A 27,665-nucleotide genomic window follows, 5' to 3' on the forward strand; every position below is an offset into this window, starting at 1 on the left:
TAGAGTTCAAATGCAAGGGAATATTTTCTTTTTACAGAAAAAAACCAAATAAAAACAAACTAACAAAATCATAACAACAAATGTTATACCCAAAGAATACTCTGGTTTCTCATCAGCCTTTCCAGTTTGAGTCACCTTATTGTCATGCACTGTGCTGCCTCATGCTTGCTTCCTCCAGCCTCACCTTCTGCAGAACCCTGACATGACCACAGCCTTTTAGCCACGTGCTACTCAAGACTCCCTAACAGAGGGAAGTCCAGCTGCCACAATGGATTAGTGGAGACTTATTTTTCAGTGCTGCCACTGATCCAGTCCCATACTGGCATTCTGTTGCACAGTGCTTTGGCAAATGTACTTATCAAGAGGCAAAAGCTACAATGAGAAGAGGGACTTTGCTTTGCCTTGCCTCCCATGCAGTTTGTTCCTGTGAGTTAACACTGGGGTTGTCAGCTCTATTGCTCTTTCCCCCTTCAGTACTGTCCAGGTTAAGACTTTTGAGCCAGTAAGGTTGTTAATTTAATTTTCCCATCCATAGAAGCAGTGAGGCAGGTCCCGCAGTCCATGGCTGTGCTCCAATCCACTGTGACAACAGGAGCTCGGTGTCCTCCCAGGGAAAGGCAGCTCTCCAGAACCTTTTCCTCACCATTTAACTAAAAAGAAGGAAAGCATAAGATTTTAAGGAGGTACGTTTCTGCAGTGGGGGCAATGCATCCAACAAGACAAGCCAAAGCCTGATAGACTCTGTATCTCTAAAAGCATGCAGAAAGCATGCTAAGTAAGCAGAAAATCAGAGAGATACTGAGATGTGTGTAGCACACACAGGAAAGGAAGCTTCCAGTCTCACTACAGAAGCATGTGCTCTCAAGTTTTGAGACTGTCTCAACTTTTGACATCAACTGAACTCTAGTAATTGAACGAGGCAGGCTAAGAGCATACACTGATGAGACTCACATAAGCCTAAGCTATAGCTCATGTTAGTTCAGGTGCTCTGATTGCCTCAGATGCAAAGTAAAAATTCCATCTAATCTGCCTTGCAAGAGCATGGGCATGTGATAAGTAACACTTGTTAATGAAGTACAGAGATTTGGGCACTGGGAACCATTCAGCCTTACCCTTTGTTTAATTTTAGTACATGGTAAGGGACAAGGATCAGGCTGGGTCTAACACAGAATCAGCAGGCACAGAAGGCAGATTGAACATGAGCACCAGTCAACAATCATACATTCTGCATTGAACTGGCATGTATCTATACATTTAAAAAGTAATTAAAACTTTGTCCTAGTCACTTGGACACTAAAAGCCAGGCTTTAAGAAAGGGCACAAATACCCCAGCTGTAGGACCCAAACACTTGCTCTACAGTCACTACACACTGCTGAAATGCACACTGTGTGAAACTGAGCAGTAGCTTTGACAGAGCCAGAATGGTCATGTGCTGCTTAAAAACTTCCAGTGGCTGCTGTTGCACCCTTGTAAGTAACAGAAGTTTGTATGGATACTTAAGAGTACTCCCCATCACTTCGCAGACTTACCTTAAAAATTACTCCCCCAGTAGAAGAACATGTCAACATGTAATTGCCCTCAGAGTCAAAAGCAAAAAGCCGTCCTCGTGGGAACTGGACTTGCTTGTAGCCACTGTACCCAGACAGAATAAAAGGACCTGTAGCTTCCCTGGGAAGGTCATATTCAGACACCTTTGAACCACTTTTATGGATGTTCCACTGAATAAACTAGAATGAGAAAAAGAGATGAGAAAAGTCTACAATGAAATTAACTGGGATGCAAGTGCAGTTGCCTATTTTTGCTTTTGAAAAAACCAGTGGGTATTCCTCACAAACGGAAGATGGCATTTTGACATCTATACCTAAGTGACTATATTAATAGAACACAGGCTGCAAAGGCTGTGAGAGTGCCTTCTATCCAGGCAAAGATATTCTCTGCCTTCCTCAAGCACTAAAACCTATGTGTCTTTCCACACTGCATGCAGTACTCTGGTAAGATCTTACTTATCTCCTCAGCCAAGGTCCCTCCCTGAGCCACACCTCTCTCTACTGCTGAAGACTGAGGAACTGCAGAAATTGAAGTGTTTATTAAAAACAACAATAAAAATTACAATAACAATTATAAAGTGAGCTGCTGACAAGATTTATGCAAAGTGACCAAGGATATGCCTCCCTGTGAATCCCTGATCTCAAATGTGGTCATCTCAGGGGCAGAGAAAGGTCATCCTCACATGGATTGTCTAGGAAAAGGATGTCACTAACAGTAGGATTTGCACACAAGGTCAAAGACAGTTCCAACTATGAATACATTTTTCAGCCACTCTCTCTGCAGATTACCTGGAGCAGGGAGGTACTGCACACCAAAGATTGCAGTTAGCAGCCCACATTTCATCCAGAATCTGAGCATATTTTTATGATTGTCCCCACCATATTGAGGAGACTCCAGAAGTGACCTCTCTGCCAGCTGAGCAGTAGGAGGTCATCCCCAGCCTACCTTGCCATCCTCTCCTATGCTGTAGACTGTGTTCTCATCATAGCTGAACTCCACAGAGTAGACTTCCCCATCGTGTGCCTTCCAGCTCATGGCGCACTCGTGCTGCTGCATATCTGAGGGGAGAACAGTACTGAACACTCCTCCTACTCACAGAGCTCAGGTGAAGAGAAGGAGGCCTTTTATGTTCCTGAGGTCTCTGTGCCAGCCCTCCAAACCAGCCTGGGGGAGCACAATCCAGCCCCAGCACCCCATGCCTATACTCCTGCTTTCACTTTGGCCACAAAAATCATTGTCTATAACTACTGGACTTTACAGGGCTGCTCATACACTCACTGTCAACTGCAGGTATTCTGCATCCAAGCACCACTGGCCCTCCTCCTCCCCCTGTTATCCTGCCCATCCTCCCACCTGCTGATAGCTCTGTCCTCCCAAAGACCTGGGACTGCAGCCTCTACCTGAGCCAGAAGCAGATTCCCCATTCAAAGGTAGGAGGGCCTGAGCTGTCTTTATTGCAAGGACAGGCTGAAGAGAACAAAAACCTGAGAAACACAAATTGCTCCCAAAAGGAGGATTGATGTGAAACCCTTACATTTAAATGGAAGGTCTCACATTAATTGCTTTCCTCACAACTCAGCCTCTAGTGGTACTGCTCTCTGACACAGCACAAGACCACATGGCTTAAGAGCAAATTCACTCTCCTCTTCAGCGGGAGAGAAACAACAAATCCAGCAGCACTACCAGGGTCTCCAGCCAATGTCCTCCAGAAAAAGTCTATGTCAATTCAATCCTGAGAGCTCCTGTGGAGACAATAGCTTCCACCTTGGTCTCCAAGCATATCCTATAGCTGCCTCCCTGCTATGGGCAGCCAGCTGAGGACGAGGGACCACCTCACTACTCAGCTTCACAGAAACATTTAAGTTAGAAAAGACCTCCAAAATAATCAAGCCCAACTGTTACTTTAACACTGCCAACTGCACCACTAAACTACACTCCTAAGTGCCACATCTGTAATATCTTTCAAATACTTCCAGGGACGGTGACTCCAGCACTTTCTTGTGTAACCTGCTCCAGTGCTTGACAATCCCTTTGGTGACAGAAGTTTTCCTAACATCCAATCTAAACCCCCCTCAATGCTGCTTGAGACTGTTTCTTCCTGTCTGATCCCTTGCTACCTGGGAGAAGAGACTGACCAACAACACCTGGCTACAATCTCTTTTCAGGTTCTTGTAGAAAGCAGCAGGGTGTCCCCTCAGTCTTCTTTTCCCTAAGCTGAAGAGCCCCAGCTCCTGCAGCCACTCCTTATGTACTCCAGACCCTTTACCAGCTTTGGTTTTGTTCTTTGGACACGCTCCAGCCCCACAATGTCTTTCATGTAGTGAGGGCCCCAAAACCCAACATGCTGTTTGAAATGCAACCTCAGCAGGGCCAGGAGCAGGGGGACAATCCCTTCCCTCATCCTGCTGGCCACACTATTTGTGATACAAGCCCAGATGCCAGTCTTGGCCCCCTGGCCTCAGAGCTGGCTACCAACCAACACCCCCAGGTCCCTTTCCACTGTACCAAAGAGACGAACAATGCCATCTGCAGCCCCGGTGACCAGAAGGTTGCCATTGTGGTTGAAGGCTGTGCAGTTAATAGCAATGGGCTCAGGCTCCAGGGAGAACTGCAGCTGGAAGGGAAAATCGGCGTTAATGCTGAGAAATGGAGCTGGGGGTGCTGAAGAGCTGAACTCCAGGGGAAGGAAGAAAGAAAGATGGTATCTAGTAACAAGAACTCTGGTTTGGAGCTCTACACCTCTAATGACTACAGACTCCAAGGTCTGGCAGCGGCATTTTACTGTGACACTAAACCAGCAATTCACCTCAGCCAAGCCACAGCTTTCTTGGCCATGGCCTCAAGGTTGCAAAACTAGCTTCTGGCAGGCATTAGCTTGAGTATGTTGCTTTCTCCTACATGTCAGGGACAGCACTTCACTTAAAAACAGGGAAGGCAAGGGAAACAGCAGCAACGAAAACCTTTCAATACAGCTCAAGTGGAGAAAGCCTCAGCAAAGCATCAATCAATCCACTTGGGAAATTTCCAGTCACAAACTGTGCAGCCAGGATAGAAACAAGGCCAGGGACTATTGTGAAGAATTCCTCAGAAAAATCCCAACACACCAATAAAACAAAAACATTTCACCCAACCCAGCAGCTACTTACATTATTTATTTTTATCCTGAATGTGACAGAGGGGAAAGGAGGAAGGAGGAAAAAGAAGGGTGTTGAAAAGAAAGTCAGCACAATTTAGAAAGAGGGCTCCTAGACATTGAAACAGAAGACTCTCACTCTCAGCAAGCAGACTGAGAAAGGAAAGAAACCCAGCAAGTACCTGCTGTTTCATTGTCTTAGTGTCCCACAGTAGCAGCTTCCCAGGAACTTGGTTCATGCTTTTGCCCCCAGAGTTGATTACGGAGAAGTCAATGTGGGAGACGGGGCTCTGGGCTGCTGCAGAGCAGACGAAGGAGGCACCACTTGGGCTGCAGGCAAGCGAGAGGATCCTGAAACACAGGCACATGGTCTGAATCACCTCTCTCCTGCAGCTGTCTCAAGCAAAAAACTCACCTACGAGCTCTTCCATTAAGAGTCTGCATGACAGGGTGCACTGTAAAGGAGGGCAGATTCATCTGCTTAGTTTTCAAGTGTCTCCCATTTACCTGAACAGTTTTACACCGCTCAGGCAGGGACTGCCCTCTAGATGAAGGCTGGATAGTCCTGCAGTTGCAGAAAAGCAGCAGGAACATCAAGATGTTTACTATTAAAACCAACACCATTTATTTATATTTATATTTATATACAAAAAACAGTATTCCAGAGTTACCTGGGCATGTCTTCATCAATGCTGATTTCACAGAGATTCTTCTTTGCTTCTGTGTCATAAAGACGAACTGTCCCAACCCCACTGCCAAGCAATAGCTTGAAACCAGCAAGGAAGTAGATGGAAAAAGTGTGAGTGAGCAGTACAATGATGCTGGCCAACAACCACCAAGACTTAGGCATTTTTTTTCTATTTATGCATTCAGACTAAATATTACTCCATTCTGGTACATCCTGTCTTCCCGTGCAATCACACTGAGTGGGACTACCCCAAAGCCACAGAAGTCAGAGTAAAAACCCTGCTTCCCAGTTAGAAAAAGATCTAATAGGCACCAAGATGGCATAAACATCACTTTCTAGATCATGGCTCAACCCTATGGGATGCAAAACATGTATGGAGTCTCAATATCTAGGGGTCCAAGTAAAGAGAAGCTTAAGATTGTTAATTGTGTGCTAAAGAGAAATTCAAGCAGAAGCCAACTCCTTTCACCCATGGGAAGATGAAATCATCCAGAAGAGCTCAAACATGCTTTATCAGTGGTGTTACAATTTCAATTAAAATTTTAGTAATGAAGAGATGCATTATAAAAGAAAACTGAGCAAGCCAAATCCTTGTTGCTTTAGTGCCTAATTTGCTGGTGAATCCTACACGTATTTCAGAATGAAAAATCTTTCCATTAGCAAGAAGAAAATTAATTCCACAAAGCAGAAGAAACATCATCACAACAAAGTGCAACAACTGCATTGACAACTTGCTTTCTAAAAGCCAAAGAAGAGACAAGCTGTAACACCAGCTCTTCACAGGTGGCATTTTGGGTTAGCAAGCCACACACTGTCAGTGCCAAAATGCAAATAAATACTGCCTCGTTTGCAGGCCAGGCTCCTCATACAGCCCTGTATCTGCCAAGGGAGGGCATGAAACACTAGCAACAGTTCAAGGATTCAAAGGAATGCATATCATTTAAGGCTCCTCTCTAGTAACAGAACCAGAGAAAAAGGGATATAGGAAACATTTAAACTTCCATGTTATTTAAACAAGATCCAAGCTCCTCATACACACAAAAACCTTCAGCTCTTAAGACACCAATCTAGAACTGGCCATGGAGCTTTTTTCACACCTTTTTACGCACAAGTAAAATGCCACCCCTACAACCCTGTTTCCCCTTCTCTGCTGCTGGCTCAGGGTATGAGCAAAGGTCTACAGCTCTCTACTGCAGGCCTCCCACAAGCTGTTGTACTCAGTTGCCTCTGCCTGTCTTTACAAGTTGCTGTGTGATCTGTGTGAAGACAGGCATTTCTCTCAAAGGCACTACTTCTATCCTGCAGCTGTACCACACTGCACCTCAGAATTTCTGTTTCAGGGCAAGCAGTGGTGAACTCCTTGCTCAATACAAAGCATACACTCCCCACTCTAGTTCTTTTTAGACCCTAGAGGTTTCCCTGTGTCCCCCTAAAAGTGGAAATTAACTGCTGCCCCAATTTTATCCCCAGTGCAGCTGTCTAGAAGTGAACATGCAACATGGCCCCAGATCTGCTGCACTTCCACACACAGACTACTCACCAGCCGATCACGCTTGGTGGCCCATTCCAGGGACAGCAATGGAGATTTGGAAATGGATGAAGCTTTTGTTTGCATTATGGGGTTAAAAGACCAGACTTTGATGACCCCATCCACATCCAAGCTGGCCACCCTCCGTCCAGAACAATCAACCCTGTGTGTAGAATGAAACTGATGGGGTATTCTTCTCCCTCAAATTCTTAGATGTAACCCACTAATCCTTCCTTTCCTGACTACACACCAGTTCCTTCTGCAGGAATTAGCACTTCTTTGCACCACTTCCTGCTCGCTTCACAGTAACTGGCATAACAAAGCACACTAAGCTCCAGGCATAAAGCATAATGCCCTTAAACAATATCTGCTTTCCAAGAGAGTTTCTTCCTGACTAGCATTGCCCAATCACGAATATCTCTGTCCAAATATCTCTGTCCTTTCTCACATGTAGCACAAACTACATGCTATTTCAGTCACACCAGCTTGAAGGCCCAAAAACTGAGAGTACATGTCCAATGTGCTAGACAGAACAGAGGCTGGGAGAAAGAGGGCAGACACAGCTGATCCTTCTGCAGAGCCTTCTACAAGACAGCCCTCTCCTGCCAGTGCATTACCTGCAGTACATGATGGATGAATGGTGCTCCCCATACTCCTCCTGGCTCAGGACGATGAAAGGCTGCTCCTGCCGAACTCCCACAGCCTCTGCACTGCTGCCAGGCATTTTGGTTGAAGTCTCTGTTTGCTCAGCATGCAGCTCTGAGCATGGTTCTGCCTCAGCTATGTTAGTATCTGTTTTCTTCTCAGCACTTTGGCCCTGAAGGAAGAAATCCTGTGTGAAATACAAGGAAGCAGCTTCATATCAAGCTCCTCAGCTACCCCAGCCTGCTGGGAGAAAAAAAAAAAAAAAAAGAAGCTGCAACAAAACAGAAGCATTGTCAGCCCAACACTCCTTCTGCCAGGGACCTTTCTGAATACAAGGACCATGTGTTGCACAACTGCTCTATTTAATATGGCCTGCTTAGTTGTTGAGTCCCTAATATCCCCGTACATGCCCAATTATATACTTTCCTGTAAGAATGAAAAGAACTGCAGCATTTCTAGCATACCTCAGCCAATATCAGAGGCCCATTTACATGCCATTAGAGCACAGATTCACAAGAAAATTAACATATTTCAAGGAATTCTTGCATTCAGCAATATAAGTTAAAGTCCGTATAATATGCAGTTCAGCAAACCTGCACAAAAACTTGGCTCTCAAGCTCCAGTGGATGGATTATCCTCATCTGCCAGAGATTTAGATTGTGCACACTGGAGTCACCACTGCAGCCAACTGACTGATGACAATAGTAAAGCTGACACTTGAATCCAAAAGCTTAAAACCCAATTTGACAGGACAGACAGAACAAATGGAGTTTTAGGAAGTGACGGTATCTCAATGAGACAAGATCTGTACTGCAGAAATATTTGGAAGCAGCTTAGTCTTCCCTTGCCACCAGAAGATGAACAAGAAGCAGATACAGCACATAAGGTGGTAAACCATTTGCTAGCATTCTTTTGATAAACCATACTCTGAAAGTTAAGTGTTCCTAAAATGGTATTGGTATTGATGGTTATGAATTCCTGTTCTGTAATACATGCTTGCCTAATTTACAGTAGCTTCTCATCAGGACCAATGGATCAAGCACTACATAATCAAATCATCTGAAATCACAGGGCTGGAATAGACTGGGAAATAAATCCAAGAATTACTCTGCTAGTTACTGTGGGGAGGTAACAACCAGTTAACTACACTGTGATAGAAAACAGTGCCACCTTTCAGTTTCCTTTTTGCTCACATGCTTTGAGTACAAGAGAAAGTTAAAGAGTATCAAGCTTCCCCAAGAGCACAAAGACCAATCTTTACACAGCCCAAAAAAACCCACTGCCTTAACAAGGAACATTCTAGAAAAAGGGAAGTGAAAGGAAACTTACTGGGAAATCAGGCTTTGCAATTTTCCAACCAACGCTGAAAGTGTTTTAGATGAACCACGAACAAAAACGTTCTCTCAAGGCCTTGAATGCTGAGTGATAGAGTAACATCTCTTTAACCAGCACTCCCACACACAGAACAGCCACACATTGGCCAACGGGGAACAGCTCCTCAGCACTGTCTCTCCACAAGGCAGAATGTCTCATACAGACAAAATAACAACGGCTGAGATGCTGTCTGTGCTCTGTACTTTTTGACAACATGGCTGCTGAAAGCCAGACAACACACAGGTGAACAGAAGCAGTGTGCTGAGCTTCAGCAGTTAAAGTCCAGGAGACAGGTTTATTATTTCATTAGATTTTAAGGCAGAGCACACCCCCAGGCAAAATTGCACCAGTAAAGTACAAAAAAATCCAAAAAGCAAATATTGCTAGGAAAGCAAATTCCATTCCGATCCAGGAAATTTTTATACTGTATTTTACTGTCCTACACAGAGCCTGTATAAATCATAAGCATAAAGCATAAGCACCTACAGGAAGAGAACTCACTTTGGCTGGATGAGTGAGCCAGGTTCATTACCGCTGAGGAATGGGGATTTTAACAGGGTATTTGAACACAACCACTGAAAGTGAATCAAACCTTAATGACGCCTCAGGACCAGGCTGTTGAAAAATATAGAGACAAAAGACAATTCTTCCACCTGAAATGCCAATACTGATTAACTTCCAGGGACACAGAAATAAACCAAGTGAAGTAGGAGTTGATTAACTACAGACATTAACCTTCGATACAGTTATTCCTGACAACCAATTCCAAAGCTTAAAAAAACACTTGCACTTCTTTTACCACCTAGTTTTACAGAAATACCAGCCTTCTGCCTCCCAGCCCTGCAGGGCTGACCAGTACCTGGAAGGTCCCTTTTGACAACAGTTCCTTCCTTTCTTTCCCATGCTCTTGCAAGCGCTTCTGCCGCTGCTGCAGGGAACTGGACTCGCCTGCCACTAAACCACTGAAGTGGCTCTTCCCATCCTTAGAGCTCACTGCTCCTTCTTTTCCTTTGGCACTCTGGAAAGCAGAGAAGTGACTGGGCAAAGTTATGCTTCTAGTAGGCTGCAGAACAAAGAGCAAAAGAAGCAGCAAAGCAACCAAGCACCTGCAAGGGCTCCACAAGCTCTTAGATAACAACAGCTGTTCTTGTGCTGCATTCAGGCCCAGCACACATTTGCAAGGCAGGAAAGGACACTTAATTTTTCAGGTGGAAGCAGAAGCTTGGAGCAGTGCCACGCTGCAAGTTAATTCCTCAGAGACTGAGCAACTTTCAGTTCAGAATTACCTGGTGATTTGTTGGTTCTTTCTTCCCTAGCAGCATACTGCTAGCCTGCATTGGAGAAGCCCCACTTGAATGGATTGGTCTGGAAGGGCCCTTTTTACTCTGGGAGAGAAAGGAGGACAGAAAGCCTCCCCGGGACTGAAGAGAATGTGCTGTACTTCTCTGATTGCAGGTCATATCACTAATGAAAAACACAAAACACCACCAAATAGAGTATGAAAGTGTAGCAAGGCAACCTGCCCAAAGACCACCCAGTTGAGTGAAGTGGCAGCTGTTTGAACCACTGCAAGACAGATGTTCATTTCCAAGCCAGTGCACCACTATGCACTAAAACCCTATTTGAAAATATCCTGTTAGTGCCTGGAGCAGGCCATTACAGTTACTGTAACCAAAAGCTCACTTCTCAGAAATGCCACTGAGACAGTGAGCTCAAACTGCTGCTGAATCCCCTTTAGAGCCACCTAAAACCCCTTCCACTTCACCTGGTTTGTTTAGAAAGACCCTAAGGGAAAGGCAGGGGAATTCAGATTTCTGTAGGACTTATTCAGATGGGATTCCCAATTCATAGCATAAAACAGACCTATTTTGAGAGACATTCAGCATCCAATATTTCACTGAACACCCTTTGATAAACAGCAAGTTATGTTCAACAATTTTATGGCACAAGCCTTCAATATCTCAAAATCCAGACCCAAAGAAAATAAGAGAGCTACAGCCCATCTGTATGATTATAAACACCTCCCTTCTCAGTCCACAATGCCAAGAGCAGCAGCTGCTTCCCAGAACATAACTGTCTGACCTCACTCTGCTACAGCTTCCTCTGAGAGCAGAGTGGCAGCAAGGGCAAGGGGAATACAATAATCTTCACTGTCTATCCACTCAGCAGGGATGGAACTATTCTACCAAAGCTGGGCTTTGGGTTAAACAGAAACACGAAAATAAGCAACTGAACTGGTCCCCAGACTAGGAGATAAGCTGCACATGCAAGAAATGCCACTTCTTAGGCAAGTTTTTCTAATTCAAATGGACAAAAATAAATACAGGAATAAATTACCCCATCCCTCATGTCACACTCCTCCATACATGCAGATAGTATCAGGGCTTTCCACATAGCTAGAAAAACATATCACAAACTAAACTCGGTAGCCTGTACTGTGCGAAGACTGCAGAGCTGTCACCAAGATAGTTCAATAAACACTTAAGTCTATTTAATAAGACAAATTTCAGATTAAAACATTTTGTGTGTTGTACCTGCTACAACTTCTATCTGTCACTGGCAACAGGATAATTTAATCAATCCTATTTCTGTCCAGTACTGGGGCAAAAAATAACAGTTAAAGAAGCTGTAACACTGTGTATGTTGCCTAATTTCCAGAGATAGGCACAAAACAGACGTAGCCATAAAACACACTTTTAACTGCAGCAAGTTCATGGGGAAATCTGTGCATAACTGATCCTCACAGAAGAGAAGCTCTTTCTCCCTTGACTTTGCAAAAGCAAGAAAACATCCCTGTAACAAGAATCCCTTTGGGTCATACAGTAACAGTATCTACAAAACAACACAGGGCATTCACCTATGGCACTGCAGGCACTCAAGTAAATTGGAATCAAGAGCCAATCCACTTCACTTGAGCAATACTGCAGGTACTGCACTGCTGCCAGCGCCCTAGATGCCCAGAACACCTTGGTGAAATGCTGACAGCAGAGCATAATCACTTCCATGTGTGCTTGGGCTCTCACTGGTTTGCAAGAACCTCCCAAAAGATGGGAGTGACACCTGTCATGAATTCCATTAAACTTGCTTAGGTCACCATAATGTCTGAATGGATGTCTTTCTGCATTGAATCCCAAGGCAGGGGACATGGAAATGACCCTCCAGGAACCTCCCTGACTCAACAAAAGCAGCAGAGCCTGTCCCCAGCTCTTCTCCTGCAGGCACTCACAGCTCAGAATCCCCTAGTCGATCCATGTTGGCCACATATGCAGGCAACTTGTGATGCAGAACTGTCTGTTCCACCTCCAGTTCCTCTTTCTTCATGCGGGAGGATTCAGCCTGCAGAGCAAACAGCTAGGACAGGAGAAAAGAGCCAAGTAAACACAGGGCCACTGAGATTCACCTCCTTCCCACTCACTGAAGTTGTTTTCTTCTTTTATTTCAACAGCTCTAGAAGGGCGGGGAAGGAAAAAAGCTGCTCTGACTGGCTGAGCACCACATTAGTCCAATTAGTCAAAACAATCAGTACTTTAGGCACATGAAACTGGAGCCTACTTAAAACCCTTCATTCCTCTCCTCGGGCTGGCCGTGGGGACATTAGTAGTGCTGGGAAACAAGAGCTGGGCAGGGCAGAGCTCACCAGCCCCTCTCCCTGCAGGCAGTTTGAGCCAGGGCAAGGCAGGCATGGAGCCTAGAAGGTAATCTTCTTCCCACAGCCAAGGGCTTGCTGAACTGGCAGGGTGCACCAAGGTCAGTGAAACCAGGTCACCCTGAATTCCAGCTCCAAACCCTGTGCAACTCCTTCCCAAGCATGATAGTGAGATTTATCTCCACATTGTGGAGAAAGAAAACCATCTCTTTTTTCCCTTTAGCAGAGAGGAACCTCAGGATGCAGTTTTCTGGAACAGATGTGGTTTATGCCTGTGACTCTTATACAAAGAGTTCCTCAGGCTTTTCTGTTTTTGTACGTTTGTTTTTCAGATATATTTTTTTTTCTTTTTAACACGCTATCTAAGGAAAGAAAATACAGGAAGAAAAATGAGCTTTAGAAATCTAGCTTGTTATTTATGTATTTGCATTGTTTCAGCAGCATAAAACAGAATCACTACTTAACTTCAGCTAGCATAAAATTCAGTATTTATTGACATCCTTCTTTAAAAACCCGTATTCTAGAGGTAGCTGGTTCCCTCTCTGACCTGAGGAGCTGACTAAAAGGGAAAGTCTAGTTTTACTTCTGTCAATTTGCCAGAAAACTTTTATCCAGACTGCAAATTATACCAGCCAACATGCAAAACACAAACCATAGGTTTATTCTGACTAAAAGTAAAGAATACAAAATTTGAGGAAATTAAAGAGCTCTATTGCAAATATACCTCATCCTCTGTCCCTACTCATTGACCTTCTTTGCAGAACCCTCCTGTCAATGTTTGACTGACCTTCTAACTCCATACACTACACAGTGACAATTCTTGGGTTTTTTCCCAAAAACTGCCTCCTTTTTAAAATCAATTATTCCATTTAACTTCTATTTCTAGGACAGTGTTGAACAGCTATTAAAACAGTACAAACAGAAAACACAACATACATTTTGTAACACAGGAGGTAGAGCACAAACTTTACTGAAGTATTTATACAGAAAGAGCTTTTCTTGGTATGTTTGAGGAAGCAAAATTAAAGTTCTGCTTACATGAATAAGCCTTCCTACTTGTATGTGATCATTCACATGTGATCTATAGTTTAGAAAGTCCTTAAACTGCAGATTTCACAAATTTCTCTAACAGAAGTTATATGTGGAAATGACTGACCCATGTTACACCCTTTCCCTAAGTATCGGCTGATGATATGGATATGACATGGAACATTTTGTCTGAACTAATGGGCCCTTCTTATGGCTTACTGTAAGATCTAGAGGTGGGAAACAGACACTCACAACATTTCCATTAGTTGGTCTAAATTGCTTTAAGTACGTATCAAACATGGTGAAGGGGCCATTTCAGAAGTAACAGTTTCTCTTTGCCAGAATTTACTATCCATTCCTATTGCTTCTATTTCTCTATCAGCTAAAATCTGGAAGTGACTGAATACTATTCACAAAATCAGCCATACTTCCTTTCCAAGCCATTCTATAACTCTACGACACACATCCCTAACCTGCTACCAGCTTCACCTTGTTTTGACTTTGCAGTGTAACAGAAAACGAGTTTGTGTGGTATTCAGTCACCTGTCAGACAGCACAGGGAGGGGACACAATCACCTCCAGCAGAGGGACAAGAACATCCTAAACACACATTTCACAATATGATCACAACCCTAAGTTTGCTGGAAACAACTGAAAGATAAATCAAAATAAAACAAAAGACATAACGAATCTGCCTTAGAATAAGTGCACCAAACAAAACAGTAACAAAACAGTAACAAAATGGATGGAATCAATTTTACAAAACTCACATCACACAGTCAGCAGCTAAAGAGTGATCTCAGTTCTGACCTTATGCCGCAACGATTCATTTTCTTCTTGTATGAGACTGGTCCTGAGACATTCAGCTTCAAAGTTCAGTATGACTGGAACTGGTAAGCAGTGTTAAAGAAAATTGAGGTGATAACTCGTATGCACCTGGCTTAATTCTAAAGCCAGCACTCCATACCGGCCATTTCTCTGTAAAAACAAAGCTGCCCAGTCCATACAATTAGCAAAAAGTATGTGCACGACCAGAAGATTAGCAACATTAATTCAGCTTTTCACTTTGCTGTTGCACAAACTATTTCGTGTGGACTTTGCAAGGATTTTTAGATTATTTCTTTTTAGAGTTGGAAGTGGAGGGCAAGAGAAGTTCTGTTACTGCTTTACTGTACACTGAACAGTTCAAGATGAGCTGTATTCCAGCTGCAGCATAAGCCTGCCCATCACGAAAAAAGACAGAACTCTGTAGTGCCTAAAAACTTATTCCTGCCAAAAAGCAACTGCTCTATTATAATGAGCTGTCACTAGGCAATGTTGTGAACATAATGTACCCAAAGAAGGATCTAACAGCAGATGCCAGTACAGTTATGGATTATGACCCAAGGTTGTATGACTGTTTTGTACTATGTCAAGCAAAGAGTAAAACCATTTCTGAACAAGATGTGCACAAGATTTCTAGTCACTAGCATGAGGATGATTCAGCATCAGCATCAACCATAATTGTTTTGCCCAGGGAATACAACATATCATTAGATAACTGAGCAGTAACTATTCCAACTCCTCTGGTAAACACCAACTAACTCTCTATTAAGTCTTGGCTGTAAAAAATCACCTGAAAGGAGGAAGTTCCAGAGTACTATATCCTTGGCATTACTGCTGAAAATATACCACCAGGGCAAGGGAGATTTAACCATTAGTTGCAAAGAAGGATATGCATGCACTGAAATAAGACGCTCAGGAAGTTGTGCAGAGACACGATGAACGTATCTGCCCACTGGCGCGAGAAATAGGTAGCAAAGGTGGGGTTGGAGTCTGGAGCAGGCAGGAAGGGCAGGACAAACCAATCCTTCCACTCAGCCTGGTTCTGGAGCTCGGAGGCCTGCTTGAGGAAAAACTCCTGTGCCTTGTCATTGCGGCCATTCTGAAACACAGCAAGAAGAACAGAGCTCACGCTTCCGTTAACGCCACCAGATTAGGTCAAAGAACATTTGTTTTTTGTTATGAACACAACAACAACTATTTTCACCAGCCTGACACAACAAGTGGTTAGTTACAAATTCACCAGGAAACAAAAGAATCCCAAATATGGTAGAAGCTCAGAAATGCACTTAATCCGACCTTCTTTCTAGTCACCACAATCCTGTATAAAGGCTGAGACCAATCGAACCAAATGAACTGATTTCAGTTAAACCAGTGCAGAGTGCACTGACATGAGCATTCATATACAGGACCAAAGCATAATTCAAATTACTTAAGTCTACAGCACATGCAGCTTGAAAAGGTTTCCAGCTGACACATTATGCAGACAGGACTGTCACACCTCGGGGTAAGCACATGGCAAAAAAAACTCATGAAAAAGCACACTTCTGGAAAGATGTATTAGATTTTGACTCCTCCACTAACATCTGGATCTTCAGTCAGAAAATGGAACCAAGAAGAATCAAGGGAAGAATATACTCCATTGACTTTCCAGGGTTAGAACAGAAAAAAAATCTCTGTTTCATTCTAAGCTCGTTATTTTCTGTTCTATTCATAGCAAGCAAAAAAACATTAATTTTCTCTTCCACATTTCCTTGTTCCAGTTTGAACCTTGTGTTCTCTGCCAATATCTAAGCTTACTGAGCAGGACTGAGCTAGCAGCACTGTTATCCTTTCAGAAGGAAACCAGTCTTTATGTGAGTGTGAATATCTTGCACCCAGCAAACCACGTTTCCCTGTTGCCCGAGATTCCCTATCCTGCACACAAGCTTGTCATGTGAGTCTGCATCAAACTCCGTACTACACTCCTGATCATGACGCATGAACTGCTTGTTCCTAACCCAGCAGGCCTGGCAGAGGCTCACAAAGGCAGTTTAGTGTTTTGGTTTCAGAGATCAGGACCTTTGTAAAGTAGCCTAAAAATGAAACCCCACCTGTACAGCATGGACCAGGTAGTATCGGAACAAGCTGGTTTTCAGCTTGTTCACCGTTGGCCGGTACACGTCTTCCAGACGGCTGAAAAGGCGTCGGTCCAGATAACTCCAGTAATCCCGCAGGGCAGCCAGGTCGTAGCTCTGCACAAACTGCTGCAGCTGCTCCACTATCTTATCCACCTAGAGAGGGCAAAACAGGAACACTTCACTCATGGGAGGGCCCCTGAGGCACAAGACTTTCTGTAACTTAGAGCTGAGAAGCTTTCACTGCTTTAACTGTACAATCCTTATGCATTAGCGATTTTCTAATCCTGGAAACACTCTGCATTTTGCATTAGCATTCTTCCACTCTGCAGCACTTTGCAAATGAAGGAAAAAGAAACATGACAGAGCATAGCCAAACAGATTTTGACAGGAATATCACATTTTTTGACAGGAATATCACATTTTTTTTGAACCCGACTGATGGATTTTTTTGCAAGTGAGCAAAACTTTCCACCTCCTTTAAAAGCCTGTTGATAATAATAATAATAATAAAAAAATGTGATTAAATGTTTAAAACTCAAGTGCAGCACCTGAAAAAAAGTATTATTTTTATACTAAAAGGAAAACTACCTGCATTTAGCCAACAGAAAGAGGAAGTCAGTTCTGCTCCATTGCAATTTTTGAAGTACCTTTATCTTTAGTAACATCATCTAAACAAGGCAAGCATAAAACTTTGCAGAAGGATTTTTTTTGTCATTATGTTTCTTTGAAAATCATTTCTGCAATATGAATAAGGCAGAATGGTAGTGTGGGAATAGATTTTTTGTTCAGTGGTTTCTAATGGCCAAGACAGGCATCAGAAAAAGAAAAAACTGCATCCTGTATAAAATTAAACTAAGGTTGTTTAGTATGTGGTTTGCTCTCCCCTCACCACTTAGTATCTTAGGACACACCTAACTTTTATCTCTGTGGCTTCCTACAGATATAGAGAACTGAAGTTTGTGACTCCAGCAAACCCTTCTTGGGCAACAATTCACCAGCAAAGTGCGGGCGTTTTAAAAAATAAAAGCAATATGCTTTATTAATGATAAAAATAGTGCTTATATTACTGGTCAAAGAAAAATCGGACTGTTCAAAGCACTCCATTCCGTGCCCAAAACTGTTGCTACAGGAATACAAAGCTCACATAATGAACTGAAACTGGATTTTTGAGACTGGCAAATTCTGTGCCAATTTCCACGCGTTAGTCGAGGCAGCTGGTACTCAAGACACACAAAGTAACGAGCGGACTGTAAAGCCGCTGGATAAAAATCCCATGACGGAGAAAAGATGCAGGCAAAGGAATGTCTTCCTGCCCTCTCGGTCCGCGGGTCCCCTCCGTTCTTCTCGAAGCCGGGCGGGTCCCAGGTCGAGCGCAGGGTTCCCAGCGGGCCAGCGGCGCGGGGCGGCTGCCGAGAGCTGCAGCCCCCGGCTCGGAAGGCAGGCGAGGGGATGGAGCGCCCGTCCTGCGCTGACGGGCCCTGGAGCCGAGCGGGAGGGGAACCTTCAACCGGCTACAGCCCCCGCCAGGAGGCTGCGCGTCCCTGAGCGGCGGCAGGGCGGGCCGGGAGGCTCCGGGATGCGGGGTCCCGCCTGTGGGCCGGCCGGGCCCCGGCGCCCAGCCCAGCTCAGCGGGGAAGCGCGGAGGCTCCGAGGGCTCCCTCCGCCGCCAGGCCCGCTCCCCTCGCCCAGCCCCTGGGGCGTGAAGAGGGGCCCGCGGCCCGCCCGGAGAGCGCGTCCTCCTAGGGGTGCACCCGCGCCCAGCGCCCCGCCGGCAGCGGGGATGCGGTCGCCACTTACCCGGAAACCCTTCTCCCGGTCCGCCTTGATTTCGGCGTCCAGCTGCTTCAGGGCAGCGGTGAAGCCGCGGAAGAGCAGATACTCCCGCACCAGCTCGTCCGTGCGTTCCGCTGCCGCCGCCATGGGGGCCCCGCGGCGCCGCCGGCACCGCCCGCCCACGGCACGGGGGCGGGGAAGGGGAGGGGATGACCCGGCCCAGACAGCCCCAAACGGGACTACAACTCCCAGCGTGCCTTGCGCGCCTCTTCCCTGCCCCACTCTCCACCCCGCTGGAGAGTCCAGCCCGCGTTTTTCCCGCCTTCTGATTGGTCGCCGCCGGGCGCCGGCTGTGTGCCGATTGGCCGCCCGCCACGTGCGGCTGGTGTTGCTCGGCGCGGGCGGCGGAGGCGCGGAGGCGGCGGGGGCGGGGCGCGGTGATTGATTGACGGCTGGATGGGTGGATTGATAGACGGAGGGAGCGGGCCATTCCACAAGCTCCCGGCGCGGCCCCTCACGGGCTTCCCCCGGCCGGCCCGTGCCTCCCGACCTCAGAAGGAGCAGCAGGGGCGGGCACTCTTACCTCTGGGCTGTGCTTGCGGTCGGTAGCGAGGCAGGGGGCGTTAATCCGGTGGAAAGCCGGGAAGGGCATTCCAGGCGGGCGCCTCAGGCTGTGTCAGGCCCGGCTGGGCCTGGATCTGGCCCTCTCGTGCAAGAGTATGTCTGGTATCGTTGCCCACACCAATGTGTCACAGTTTATTGGGAAAAAAAAAATGTATGTTGTAAAGAAGCCTGTCATTTAGCAAAGAGGAGTCTTAGTGCTTTGTGAAGCCAAGGCCTGGATTTTCCATGGAAATGAAACATAAATCATTGTAGGGAAGGGTGCAGGAGATGGGAGGCTGGCTTCAGCTGAGTTGCTGTTAATCGCTAGTGGTGAAGTAGGTTTTAGTAAGTAGTTAACAGGCAGGTATCTCTCAGGCAAAGAAAGTATGCCGAACTCCATTGTTTTCTACAGAAAGATAAGCTCCTGTCAGGCAGCCAGATTTTTTTTTTCTTTTTGTCTATCCACTGTGCAGGCTGTGAGATTTCTTTCCCTTCACTTAGATATTTATTCAGTATAAATAAATGTTGCATTGCAGCTTTCAACAGGCACAGCTGGAGACTGTAGGAAGACACATGCCAAAGTGAGTCTCAATCCCCTGAGACACCTGCAAGAGGTAGAACACTGCATGGCAAAGCAGCACTTGCCACAGGCACACCACTGGGTTCCTCTGGCAAGACTCTTCAGCAGCTTGCGGGGAAGAGTTTTATCCCAGTCAGACAGCTGTGCCTCAAAGGTGCGAACAGTGACTGTTTCTCTCTGCATCGTTGTCATACGTGAGCGTGTGCAAACTGAACCAGGCTTAGGCTCAATCTATGAGGGTGATCACTGTGTCTTTATGGGTGCCAGTATGTGTGTAATTTCACTGTATGCACCTCTCCTGGATCTCTTTAAAGCTGCCAACTCAGCTTGAGCGAGTTGTCCAGTGTGTAGTTGCTGGGTCATGAGTTTATCATGTGCCTTATCTGTACTTTTCTTACAGGCTTTTTGCAGCATTTTTATGGCTTTGCATTTTCTTTTATAGTATTTTGGAAACAAACCAAGGGATCCCATGATGAAGCTGATGTCACAGTACTTTGTTCTGAAATCAGAGCAGTGAGTTTAGGGACAGAAGGAGTTAGGGGGAAAGGGATAATTCATTCAGCTTTATGAGGTGCACTTTGTCTTCAAGACAGTGGAAAAATAAGTTCAGGAATAAAAACAAGCATCAGTACTGTTTCTTGGTCTCAACGAAAGGAAAAAACTATTTTAGCAAAATTGTTTATAAAGGTGAAGTTTACTCAAAATACTATGAAAAGACTAAAATTACCATGCTCTAGGCAGAGGAGTAAACCTCGGGAGTATCTACTCAACTCTGCAACTGATTTGTTTAGTTCCATTGGTTACCTCCAGTTTTCCAGTTTGTAAAGCGGAGAGAGTAATGATTCTTTAGGAGAAGAATTGTCCCGTGAATATGCTAAATACCACTATATGTGGCTTGTGCCTGCTGAGTCCCTTAGCTCTCATGTAGGTTGAGGTAAGAGTTCAGTTTGCCATGTTCTGAGCAAGATACAAGCTAACCTGAAGTCAGCAGGATCTCAGATGCCAAGACTAAACAACTACTTCCTTTGCCTGGTCTGAGGGGACTGTGTTCACGTGCCAGTCCTTGAAATTGCCTTTTCACAGTGTCTTGTGCCCCTTGTGTGACTCTTGGGACCTAAGGAAGTTTAATATCCTAAAAAGTCTTAATACAAAAGATTGTTTGTAATCCTAGTGCTTGGTGCCTGGCTAAAATACCCAGCATGAAAGCTCTGCAAAGTAGATATGGATGGTCTCACCATGCACAAAAATCCTGAAATATTTTGGAGATGTGTGTGTTTAAATGCACTGGCCATATGTTTTCAGTTGTACTTGGTATATAGATGATGGAGGAATGATGTGCAGCACTGAAGTTAATCCTGTTAATCCAGACTTCTGCTAGGAGAAGCCTTTGCCATGTTTTATGCTGCTGTAATCCAGGTTTCAGCAATGTAGAACATGGCAAAGACTTCTCCTAGCAAAAGTCTCATGGGAAATCATTAGTAAAATCTTATGCCTTAAGTTGATAGGCATCCAACAAGACTTCACAGCATGATATTTCTGGACATGCTCCAAGAAGAGAACGATCCAAACAAGACCATTTGCTGATGAAAAAAGATCTGAGTTAAGTAGCAAATATCTGTGTGACTGGGTGTTATGTGTATGTATTGCATAATAGATACCCAAATATTTATATTCTCTATTGAAGTTTACTCTTTTATTAATTCTTTCCCCTTTTCATATGTATAAGGGTAGCTAGTGAAACAACACTGTTTTCACAATATATTTTCACAGAGACATGGAAATTACTGAAGGTAAACATGAAGGAGAAGCAAAGCAACTAAGGCATGTTAAAACATGAATCTAGTTAGAGCAGAGAACAATCAGTTCTGTTTTCTTCTTATGTTTAGTATCAGGTTTTGCGTAAGGCTAAGACATCTATCCAGAAGCTGGAGCAAACCTTGTGTTCTTTGCTGAAGATGAAAGGTAACTGTATGCAAGTATTTGCTTGGACAAAGAGCCTGGACTTGGTTTTTATGTATTTGTTAAATAGAGACAGAGGTACACAGCTGAGCCCATTAAAGCATTGCAGCCAGCTGTGGCTTTAGTCGTAGCAATAAGTAAGGGACAGTGAGAAGTTCTGTCAATGCACTGAGCACTGTATCTATCTCAGAAATCCCCCTCTGACTCAGCCTTTCCTACCCCTCCCCAGCCTAGGTGAAGAGAGGAAACAAGCAATTCCTGCTATCCCGTGGCAGCAGGCCATTCAGGCTCAGTACCCTTGGCAGCTTCACCCCAGCAGGTGTGGGGCTGGCATGGGTCCCCAGGCTGGATCCTTAGGCTCCCACCCGGAGCCTGCAGGAGCCGTGTGCTCCTCCTGGTCACAGCAGTGTGGCACAGTGCCAGTCACAGCTGTCACCAGCACCCAGCCCTGCCAGAGCTTAGACTGCACAACAGCAGCACGCTGTGGTGTGAGGTACAAGGATTTCCTAGGGTAGGAAATGGAAGCCTCTGGTAAAGAGAGATGCTACCGTTTTTTCTTTCAGCGTGGTGGGCCATCCCCATGCCCTGCTCTCTTACAGCCTGTGACACCTTGGTCACACTGGCCAGCAGGTACTCTCTGCACTTGTGGCAGCTCCTGCTGCGGGGCCTCACACCCCCAACAACATGCCTTCTGTCTAGTGCTGCTGGCCACTGCCTCTGCTAGCAGCAGGCAGGACTAGGGGCTGATAGCATAGAGCTTTGGACATGGTTTTTTGTCCCTTCAAGTGTCCAAATTCCTGTCAGCTAGAACAAAACCTGCTATTCATGTGACTTGCACCTCCAATAATTTGAATCAATTAGAAGTCTCAGTGCTTAAAATGAACAACCTCATCTGAACCCACATCCTTGGATAACCCATAAAAGTGAGTCACAGGTAGAAAGAATAGTTTGACAGAGCAAAATGAAAAGGATAACAAGCAGGGAGGCTGGTTGAGGGGAGTTTGGGGCAAGCTTCCCCTTGTATGTACTTGCATATATGTAAAATCCATACTGCTTGTGAATCACGGGCTGGATTTCAGGGTTTTTCACATGCAATTTGTTCATTATAAGGTAATCAAAAAATACTGTATTGACCAGTGCGTGCCCCGAGTTTGATTTGCAGGTTGTTTTCACCATCAGTTCTGTAAAATCAGTGTTAGGAAGAAGGCATTGATTCTAAGTTCCTCAGTGTTCATAAACTCCCAGTAGTGCTAGTTATGTTCTAGGAGAGACAGATGTTTCTTCTTTCACATAATTTTTGCCTAATGAAAAGCTCTGCCTTGTGAAGAACCACTTGTTGACAGTGTTCTGCTTGGTTGGGGCTGTGGGTGAGAGAGAAGCCAAAAGTGCTGTTGATGTGACAGTGACCTTTCTGCTGACAACAGCGAGCTGCAGTCTGGAGGATGGGAGCCCATCCAGCTTGGAGGAAGTCAGGGAGGAATATGTCAGGAGGCAATTTGGCAGTCAGAGGTAAGGGCTTGTACCAGTCAAGAAAAGATGATAATATTTTGTGCTTGCTTCCATCCCAGCATCTCTTTGTCATTGCTATTGTATTTCCAAGCAGAGGTTTTTCCTCATGAGGAAAGGACAAGGAGGGTTCACCTGGACTGCTGTAATCCCATGGAGTGCACAAACATTCTAAGCATATTGTTGGTCTCATTTCCAGTCAGTGCTTGTATTTTTTTCCCCCTTCTATGTAGCTGATCTCTGGCAAGGATGTGTCATTGCCTTAAAAGCAAAAGGAGGAAAAAGCTGGCTTGGGAAGAATGCCCCTAGGCTCTGGAGTCACCATGACGAGGGCATTATTAATCCAGTTGAGAAGTTATTAGTGTGGCTTTTTTTCCCTTGTGTTCTTTCCAGCACTACATCAGCCTCAGAAGATATGAGTGAAAGTGACTCTGCCATCTGGTATTTGCTTCAAGAATGTGAAAAACAAACACTGGAAGAATACGAGAAGCCAGAATTGATCCAGTTTTCAGACACTTTTTCCCCAGATCTAGTGGAATTTGAACGGTAGGTGCACCCCACATTGCCTTCAGGTTTTTAATTTGTTTGCAGTTATCACTGTGCATCCAGGCACTGTCATTCATGCAGCCCTGCTGGAGCCTGTGTCTGCCTCACAGAAGCCTTGTGCCAGCAAGTTTGGCCCTGCTGGTGATGAAGCTGATCACTTCCTAAGTCTCTGCAGTTTGCACATGGATGGACTCTTAGAGCTGTAGCAGCCCCCAGCTTTTCGGGCCTTGGTAAATCCCTGAGGATTTTTTACCCTTTAAGAAAAAGAAGCGTGTCAGTCCCTGTGTTGCCACACTTTCCCACCGTATCCCTGCCATGGGGCTAGATTTTATGAGGGTAAGAATTGCTGCACCAGATGAACTTGCCAAGAGTCTAGCTGTATGTATTCCAGGGAGGTGCAGGAACCAGAGATAAGCATGTTCTTTTCCTCACAGTGATGCTCATCCTTCCTCTAACAGCATTGTTTTCAGGAGCTTGAACACTGTTGCCCCTTCCAGAAGCAGACCCTTAGCTCCTGGCAGCTTGGAGTACTTTTTTTAGTGGGATCAGAGTAGGGTAAGGCTGGATTCAACCAAGTAAGATCTTACAGTCCTCAGCCTCTGGGCTGCAGAATAGTGGTAGTCTGGAAGATACCAGAATGCATTCTACAGCAATGCAAAATTGTCTGCAACACTGGGGAAGGGGGGAAACCTAAACCCTTGTGTGTTACACTTAGAGCTAGTGGATGTGAGTGTGTAAACCCTTTAAGCTCCTAAATGCCTGATGCAGGACCTAAAAGTCAAAGACTACTGTTCTCATGTCAGTTGTCCATGTATTTTATTTGGAAGTCATAATGGTAAAAGTACTGGGTTTTTTTCCGAAGTTAGTGATATCTTAAAACCAAATATTATACTCCATGTTCTTCCCCTTCCTGTCAGACAACACTAGGAGGTACTTAGAGGTTTTATCCTGCATTTCCAACAGGATAAACGATTATTTGCCAAGATACGAGAAATAGATGCATGTGTAATCTACCCTATACCATCAAGCAGTGAATTTCACCCTAACCATTCCCCAGTTAACAGCATGCAGTGCAGGAGAACCCAGAGCTGCAGCTGGCATCCTCTTCCATGGCATCACCACCACAACCAAAAAAACTTCTGCAGTTCCTTCTTCTCTTTTGCTTTGAACTGCTGTTTATTTCTAAAAACCCCTTTGATCACCGGGTTTTTTCTCAAAAGGAGACTGCAGCTGGACCAGCAGATGGCACCAGCTTCCCACTCCTGCTCCTGCTTTTGCTTCTCTTAGAACTGGAGGTGGCTGTAGTTAAGGTACCGTTCAGAAGACCTTGAAATGTGCTGAATCAAGATGTTCAGGATTAGAAAAATCTGCTTCATCAAAGACTGCACAACAGAGCCATAAACACCTGACTTTCATGTTCTTTATTGACCAGGTAGACCAGGGCCTGTATTGTGTAGACTCTGGCACTTAACCTGTAGTCCTAGGGCAGATTGCATTTGGTTTGTAGCTAATTCTTGTAAAAAATGACAATTATAACAGGCATAAAACGACAAGGACTCTTCAGCAAAGAAAGCAACAGCCTTCTGGTGATCATTTAATCAGATTATTTGGGAAGCATCAGAAATGCTTTGAGCTTCAACTGACTGGGTTTTTTCCCATGTTCAGCAGTAGGAGATACATTAGTAGGACTTCACAGTACTTGGTCCAGTACAAAATGTGGTTGTCTCCTTCCAGCTGGGAAGGAAATCTTTAACTCATGCTTCAAGCTTAATTTCTTTAGCAGAGCAGTCTAATGGTGGTTCATGTTCTTCTGCTAGAGAAATTCCAGGTCCTTTGTTTGGAGCTGGACATCCAGAAACCGTAGTGAGTGCAATACCTTACAGGTGAACACTTATTCCCCTTCTGGTATTTTGTCTCCAGCAGTAGTGGAAAATACTCCAGAGTGTGGAAACTTGGGTTTAAACGGGTTTATATTTGCCTACAAAATTATATTTTCAATATTGGTTAGCTGGAACAAATATTTACAAATAAATAAGATTTTTTTTTTTTTAGTTTCTCATACAATACCGTTCAATTAATCAGGAAATGTGCTCATGTGGGACATCTTCCAAGGAATCATTTTGAGCCCTAACATAGTACCAATGACTGCTGTTTGTAGAGTTCTTGGTTTATGGTCCTTTGATCTTTTTAATTTTGTCTGAGACTCTCTAAGCATTTAATTAATGTAAAATAACCTTCAGCAATGCTTTCTAAAGTAGACATTATTATCCTGTGCCACACAGTGCTAACAGAAGAAGCAGGCTTGTTGTGAGATTTAGTCACTGGGTTGAAATTATGACCCCTGTGTCCCACCACCAGTTTCACTACAGACTGCATAGAAGTCAGTGTTAGGGATGTGTTTCCTTAGATGTTAAATGGAGGAAATGGAGCTCCCATGAATAAAAGTCAGAGCATCCAGACCTGGGGCAGTGTCTTTCTGTCTGTATGTACAGTACGTATTGCATCAGGATATGACCTCAGCCAGGGTTTTAAAGTGCAGTGCAATGCCAGTAAATGTATAAAAAGTCACTTGCAGTACAAAAGGTTCAGGATTCAAAGGCAAGTAACTGAAAATGTATTAAATTCCAGAATGAGGTTTGCCCATGCAACCCGTGCAACCTGCAGTGCCTGGAGCTTCTGTTGTGAGGCAGTCCTGCTGAGGCTGAAGCTGGAGCCTGCTTTTTGCAGGTGAAATTGTCAGTGTTGGGCACCATTCAGAAATTGCAGGAAGTCTGGGAGGCAGAGTCAGTGAAATAGTTATGGATCACAGCTACTCCCCGGTGTCCTGCTGATTTTCAGTAGATGGCTGCCTTATAGCCTGCTCTTAAGAGATACTCCCTTTCCTTTCCTTCCAGATACCTGTATTTTTATAAGCACACAGTGGACCTGCTGGTAGAGCATGGAATTGTTTGCACTGGAGAGGTGCCTCTTCCTGAGGTCTCCACAGCTATTTCCCATCTCTGGCAAGAGCTTTCTGAAGAGAGCAGGGACAGCATCTTACAGTACTGTAGCCAGAGAGATTTCCTCATGGATCCCAAGGCTGCTTGCCCAGAGCCTGCTTGCACTGAAGGTAGTGTGAGGGACAGCGGAGGTAACAGTGAGGAAGCCAGTGGTTCCTCAGTCTCCACACCAGAGGAAGTAAGTGCTCAGCAACATTCATAGTCTGCCTCTGAAACTCCAAGCTAATTGGCTCTGCAGCTTTTAATTGCAAACATACAGTAGTTGTAACTACGTTTTCTCAAGATCACTGAATGTGTACATGGAGACAATAAGCAGTCTTGGTACGTGTAATTGCATTAGCTGCAAGGAAGGGACAGATGTTTACCTTTAGCATGTAAGTAAATGACATTGACATGTTCTGTTTGAGTCACAGGACACAACTGATAGTGCTCATTGCCTTAGGAAACGTCATGGGAATGTTCCCTGTATGGTATTTCTGGCACAGAAAGTGTGTGAGCTGCATTATGGCAGAGTGAACTAATAAGTGTAGTGGTCTGGCACAAGGAGCATCCAAACTCCTTTGTCTAACTGGAGTCAGTTTTGGAGAGACTGGCTGGTACAACTGAGATCTCCAGCCATAAGCAGCAGTCCACAGTCGAGTCTCTAAAGCACTGATACAGTTCATGGGGTTTACTGATATTTTTGGAGATGTAATGTGAAGTCTAATTCCTAGAAGTTGAAGCACAGGCTTAAGGGAGTGGACTGACCTTGTGTTCCTAGCCATGAAATACAGTTATTCCACATTATTCCTGCCTCCACAAAATCTCTTGGTTTACTCTAGCTGTAACCATACCTGTTAAATGTAAAGAATATAATGCTTTTAAAGACTTCATTAATAAAAATTATGCCCTAGGTAAAACTTTTTAGGTGGCTGGATATGCTGACATCTGAAGTGATTTCTCTGCTAGGTGATGTTTGAAGATGCATTTGATGTTGCTGCTGGTTTCCTTGACAGAAGCAAGGCTCAGGGATTGTCCAGCCAGAGGTAAATTACAAACACCCCTTTTGGTAGACATAGTACGTTCCTAGCCCACTGTCAGCAGTCCATGGCAAGTGCTCTGTGGAGTAAAACAACAGCTCTCTTTCTGAATAAATGGTCAGAATAGCAGCCTCCAGCAACTGTGC

General features: G+C 44.8%; 2 protein-coding genes across 4 annotated transcripts in view; one reads left to right on the forward strand and one right to left on the reverse strand.

Annotated features, from left to right (window-relative positions):
* Window positions 1-18,489, reverse strand: WDR91 (WD repeat domain 91). Of its 3 annotated transcripts, none has more exons than XM_059846673.1 (15): window positions 18,332-18,489; window positions 16,508-16,687; window positions 15,309-15,516; window positions 14,403-14,485; window positions 12,144-12,268; window positions 10,204-10,381; window positions 9,777-9,935; window positions 7,516-7,715; window positions 6,911-7,061; window positions 5,354-5,448; window positions 4,865-5,033; window positions 4,055-4,163; window positions 2,495-2,607; window positions 1,531-1,728; window positions 1-650 (listed from the first exon to the last, which is right to left on the reverse strand). In XM_059846673.1, exons 1-15 carry the CDS (start codon window positions 18,452-18,454, stop codon window positions 486-488), a joined length of 2,256 nt encoding a protein of 751 aa, XP_059702656.1. In that variant the 5' UTR covers window positions 18,455-18,489; the 3' UTR covers window positions 1-485. The 3 variants fall into 3 exon arrangements, with proteins under 3 accessions (XP_059702656.1, XP_059702655.1, XP_059702657.1); XM_059846672.1 differs by having other exon boundaries at window positions 7,516-7,730; XM_059846674.1 differs by lacking the exons at window positions 15,309-15,516; window positions 16,508-16,687; window positions 18,332-18,489 and having other exon boundaries at window positions 7,516-7,730; window positions 14,363-14,478.
* STRA8 (stimulated by retinoic acid 8) overlaps window positions 18,453-27,665 on the forward strand; it is a 14,485-nt gene continuing 5,272 nt past the window's right edge. Inside the window, exons 1-7 of the mRNA XM_059847920.1 lie at window positions 18,453-18,744; window positions 19,430-19,644; window positions 21,377-21,452; window positions 22,874-22,958; window positions 23,349-23,501; window positions 26,396-26,678; window positions 27,449-27,525. Coding sequence (XP_059703903.1) covers window positions 18,453-18,744; window positions 19,430-19,644; window positions 21,377-21,452; window positions 22,874-22,958; window positions 23,349-23,501; window positions 26,396-26,678; window positions 27,449-27,525 — 1,181 coding nt within the window. The remainder of the gene's footprint in view (window positions 18,745-19,429; window positions 19,645-21,376; window positions 21,453-22,873; window positions 22,959-23,348; window positions 23,502-26,395; window positions 26,679-27,448; window positions 27,526-27,665) is intronic.

This window comes from Haemorhous mexicanus, chromosome 5 (genome assembly GCF_027477595.1).
Source record: "Haemorhous mexicanus isolate bHaeMex1 chromosome 5, bHaeMex1.pri, whole genome shotgun sequence".
Lineage (NCBI taxonomy): Eukaryota > Metazoa > Chordata > Aves > Passeriformes > Fringillidae > Haemorhous > Haemorhous mexicanus.

Excerpts from the sequence above, each read along its gene's own strand:
- WDR91 (XM_059846672.1), bottom strand. The coding sequence starts at position 18,454 with ATGGCGGCGGCAGCGGAACGCACGGACGAGCTGGTGCGGGAGTATCTG. Across the intron at positions 14,486-15,308 it reads CGTCTTATTTCAGTGCATGC|CAGTTCCAGTCATACTGAAC; the intron begins ATATCCTTCTTT and ends AACACTGCTTAC. Across the intron at positions 2,608-4,054 it reads TGGCATTGTTCGTCTCTTTG|ATATGCAGCAGCACGAGTGC; the intron begins GTACAGTGGAAA and ends TTCTCCCCTCAG.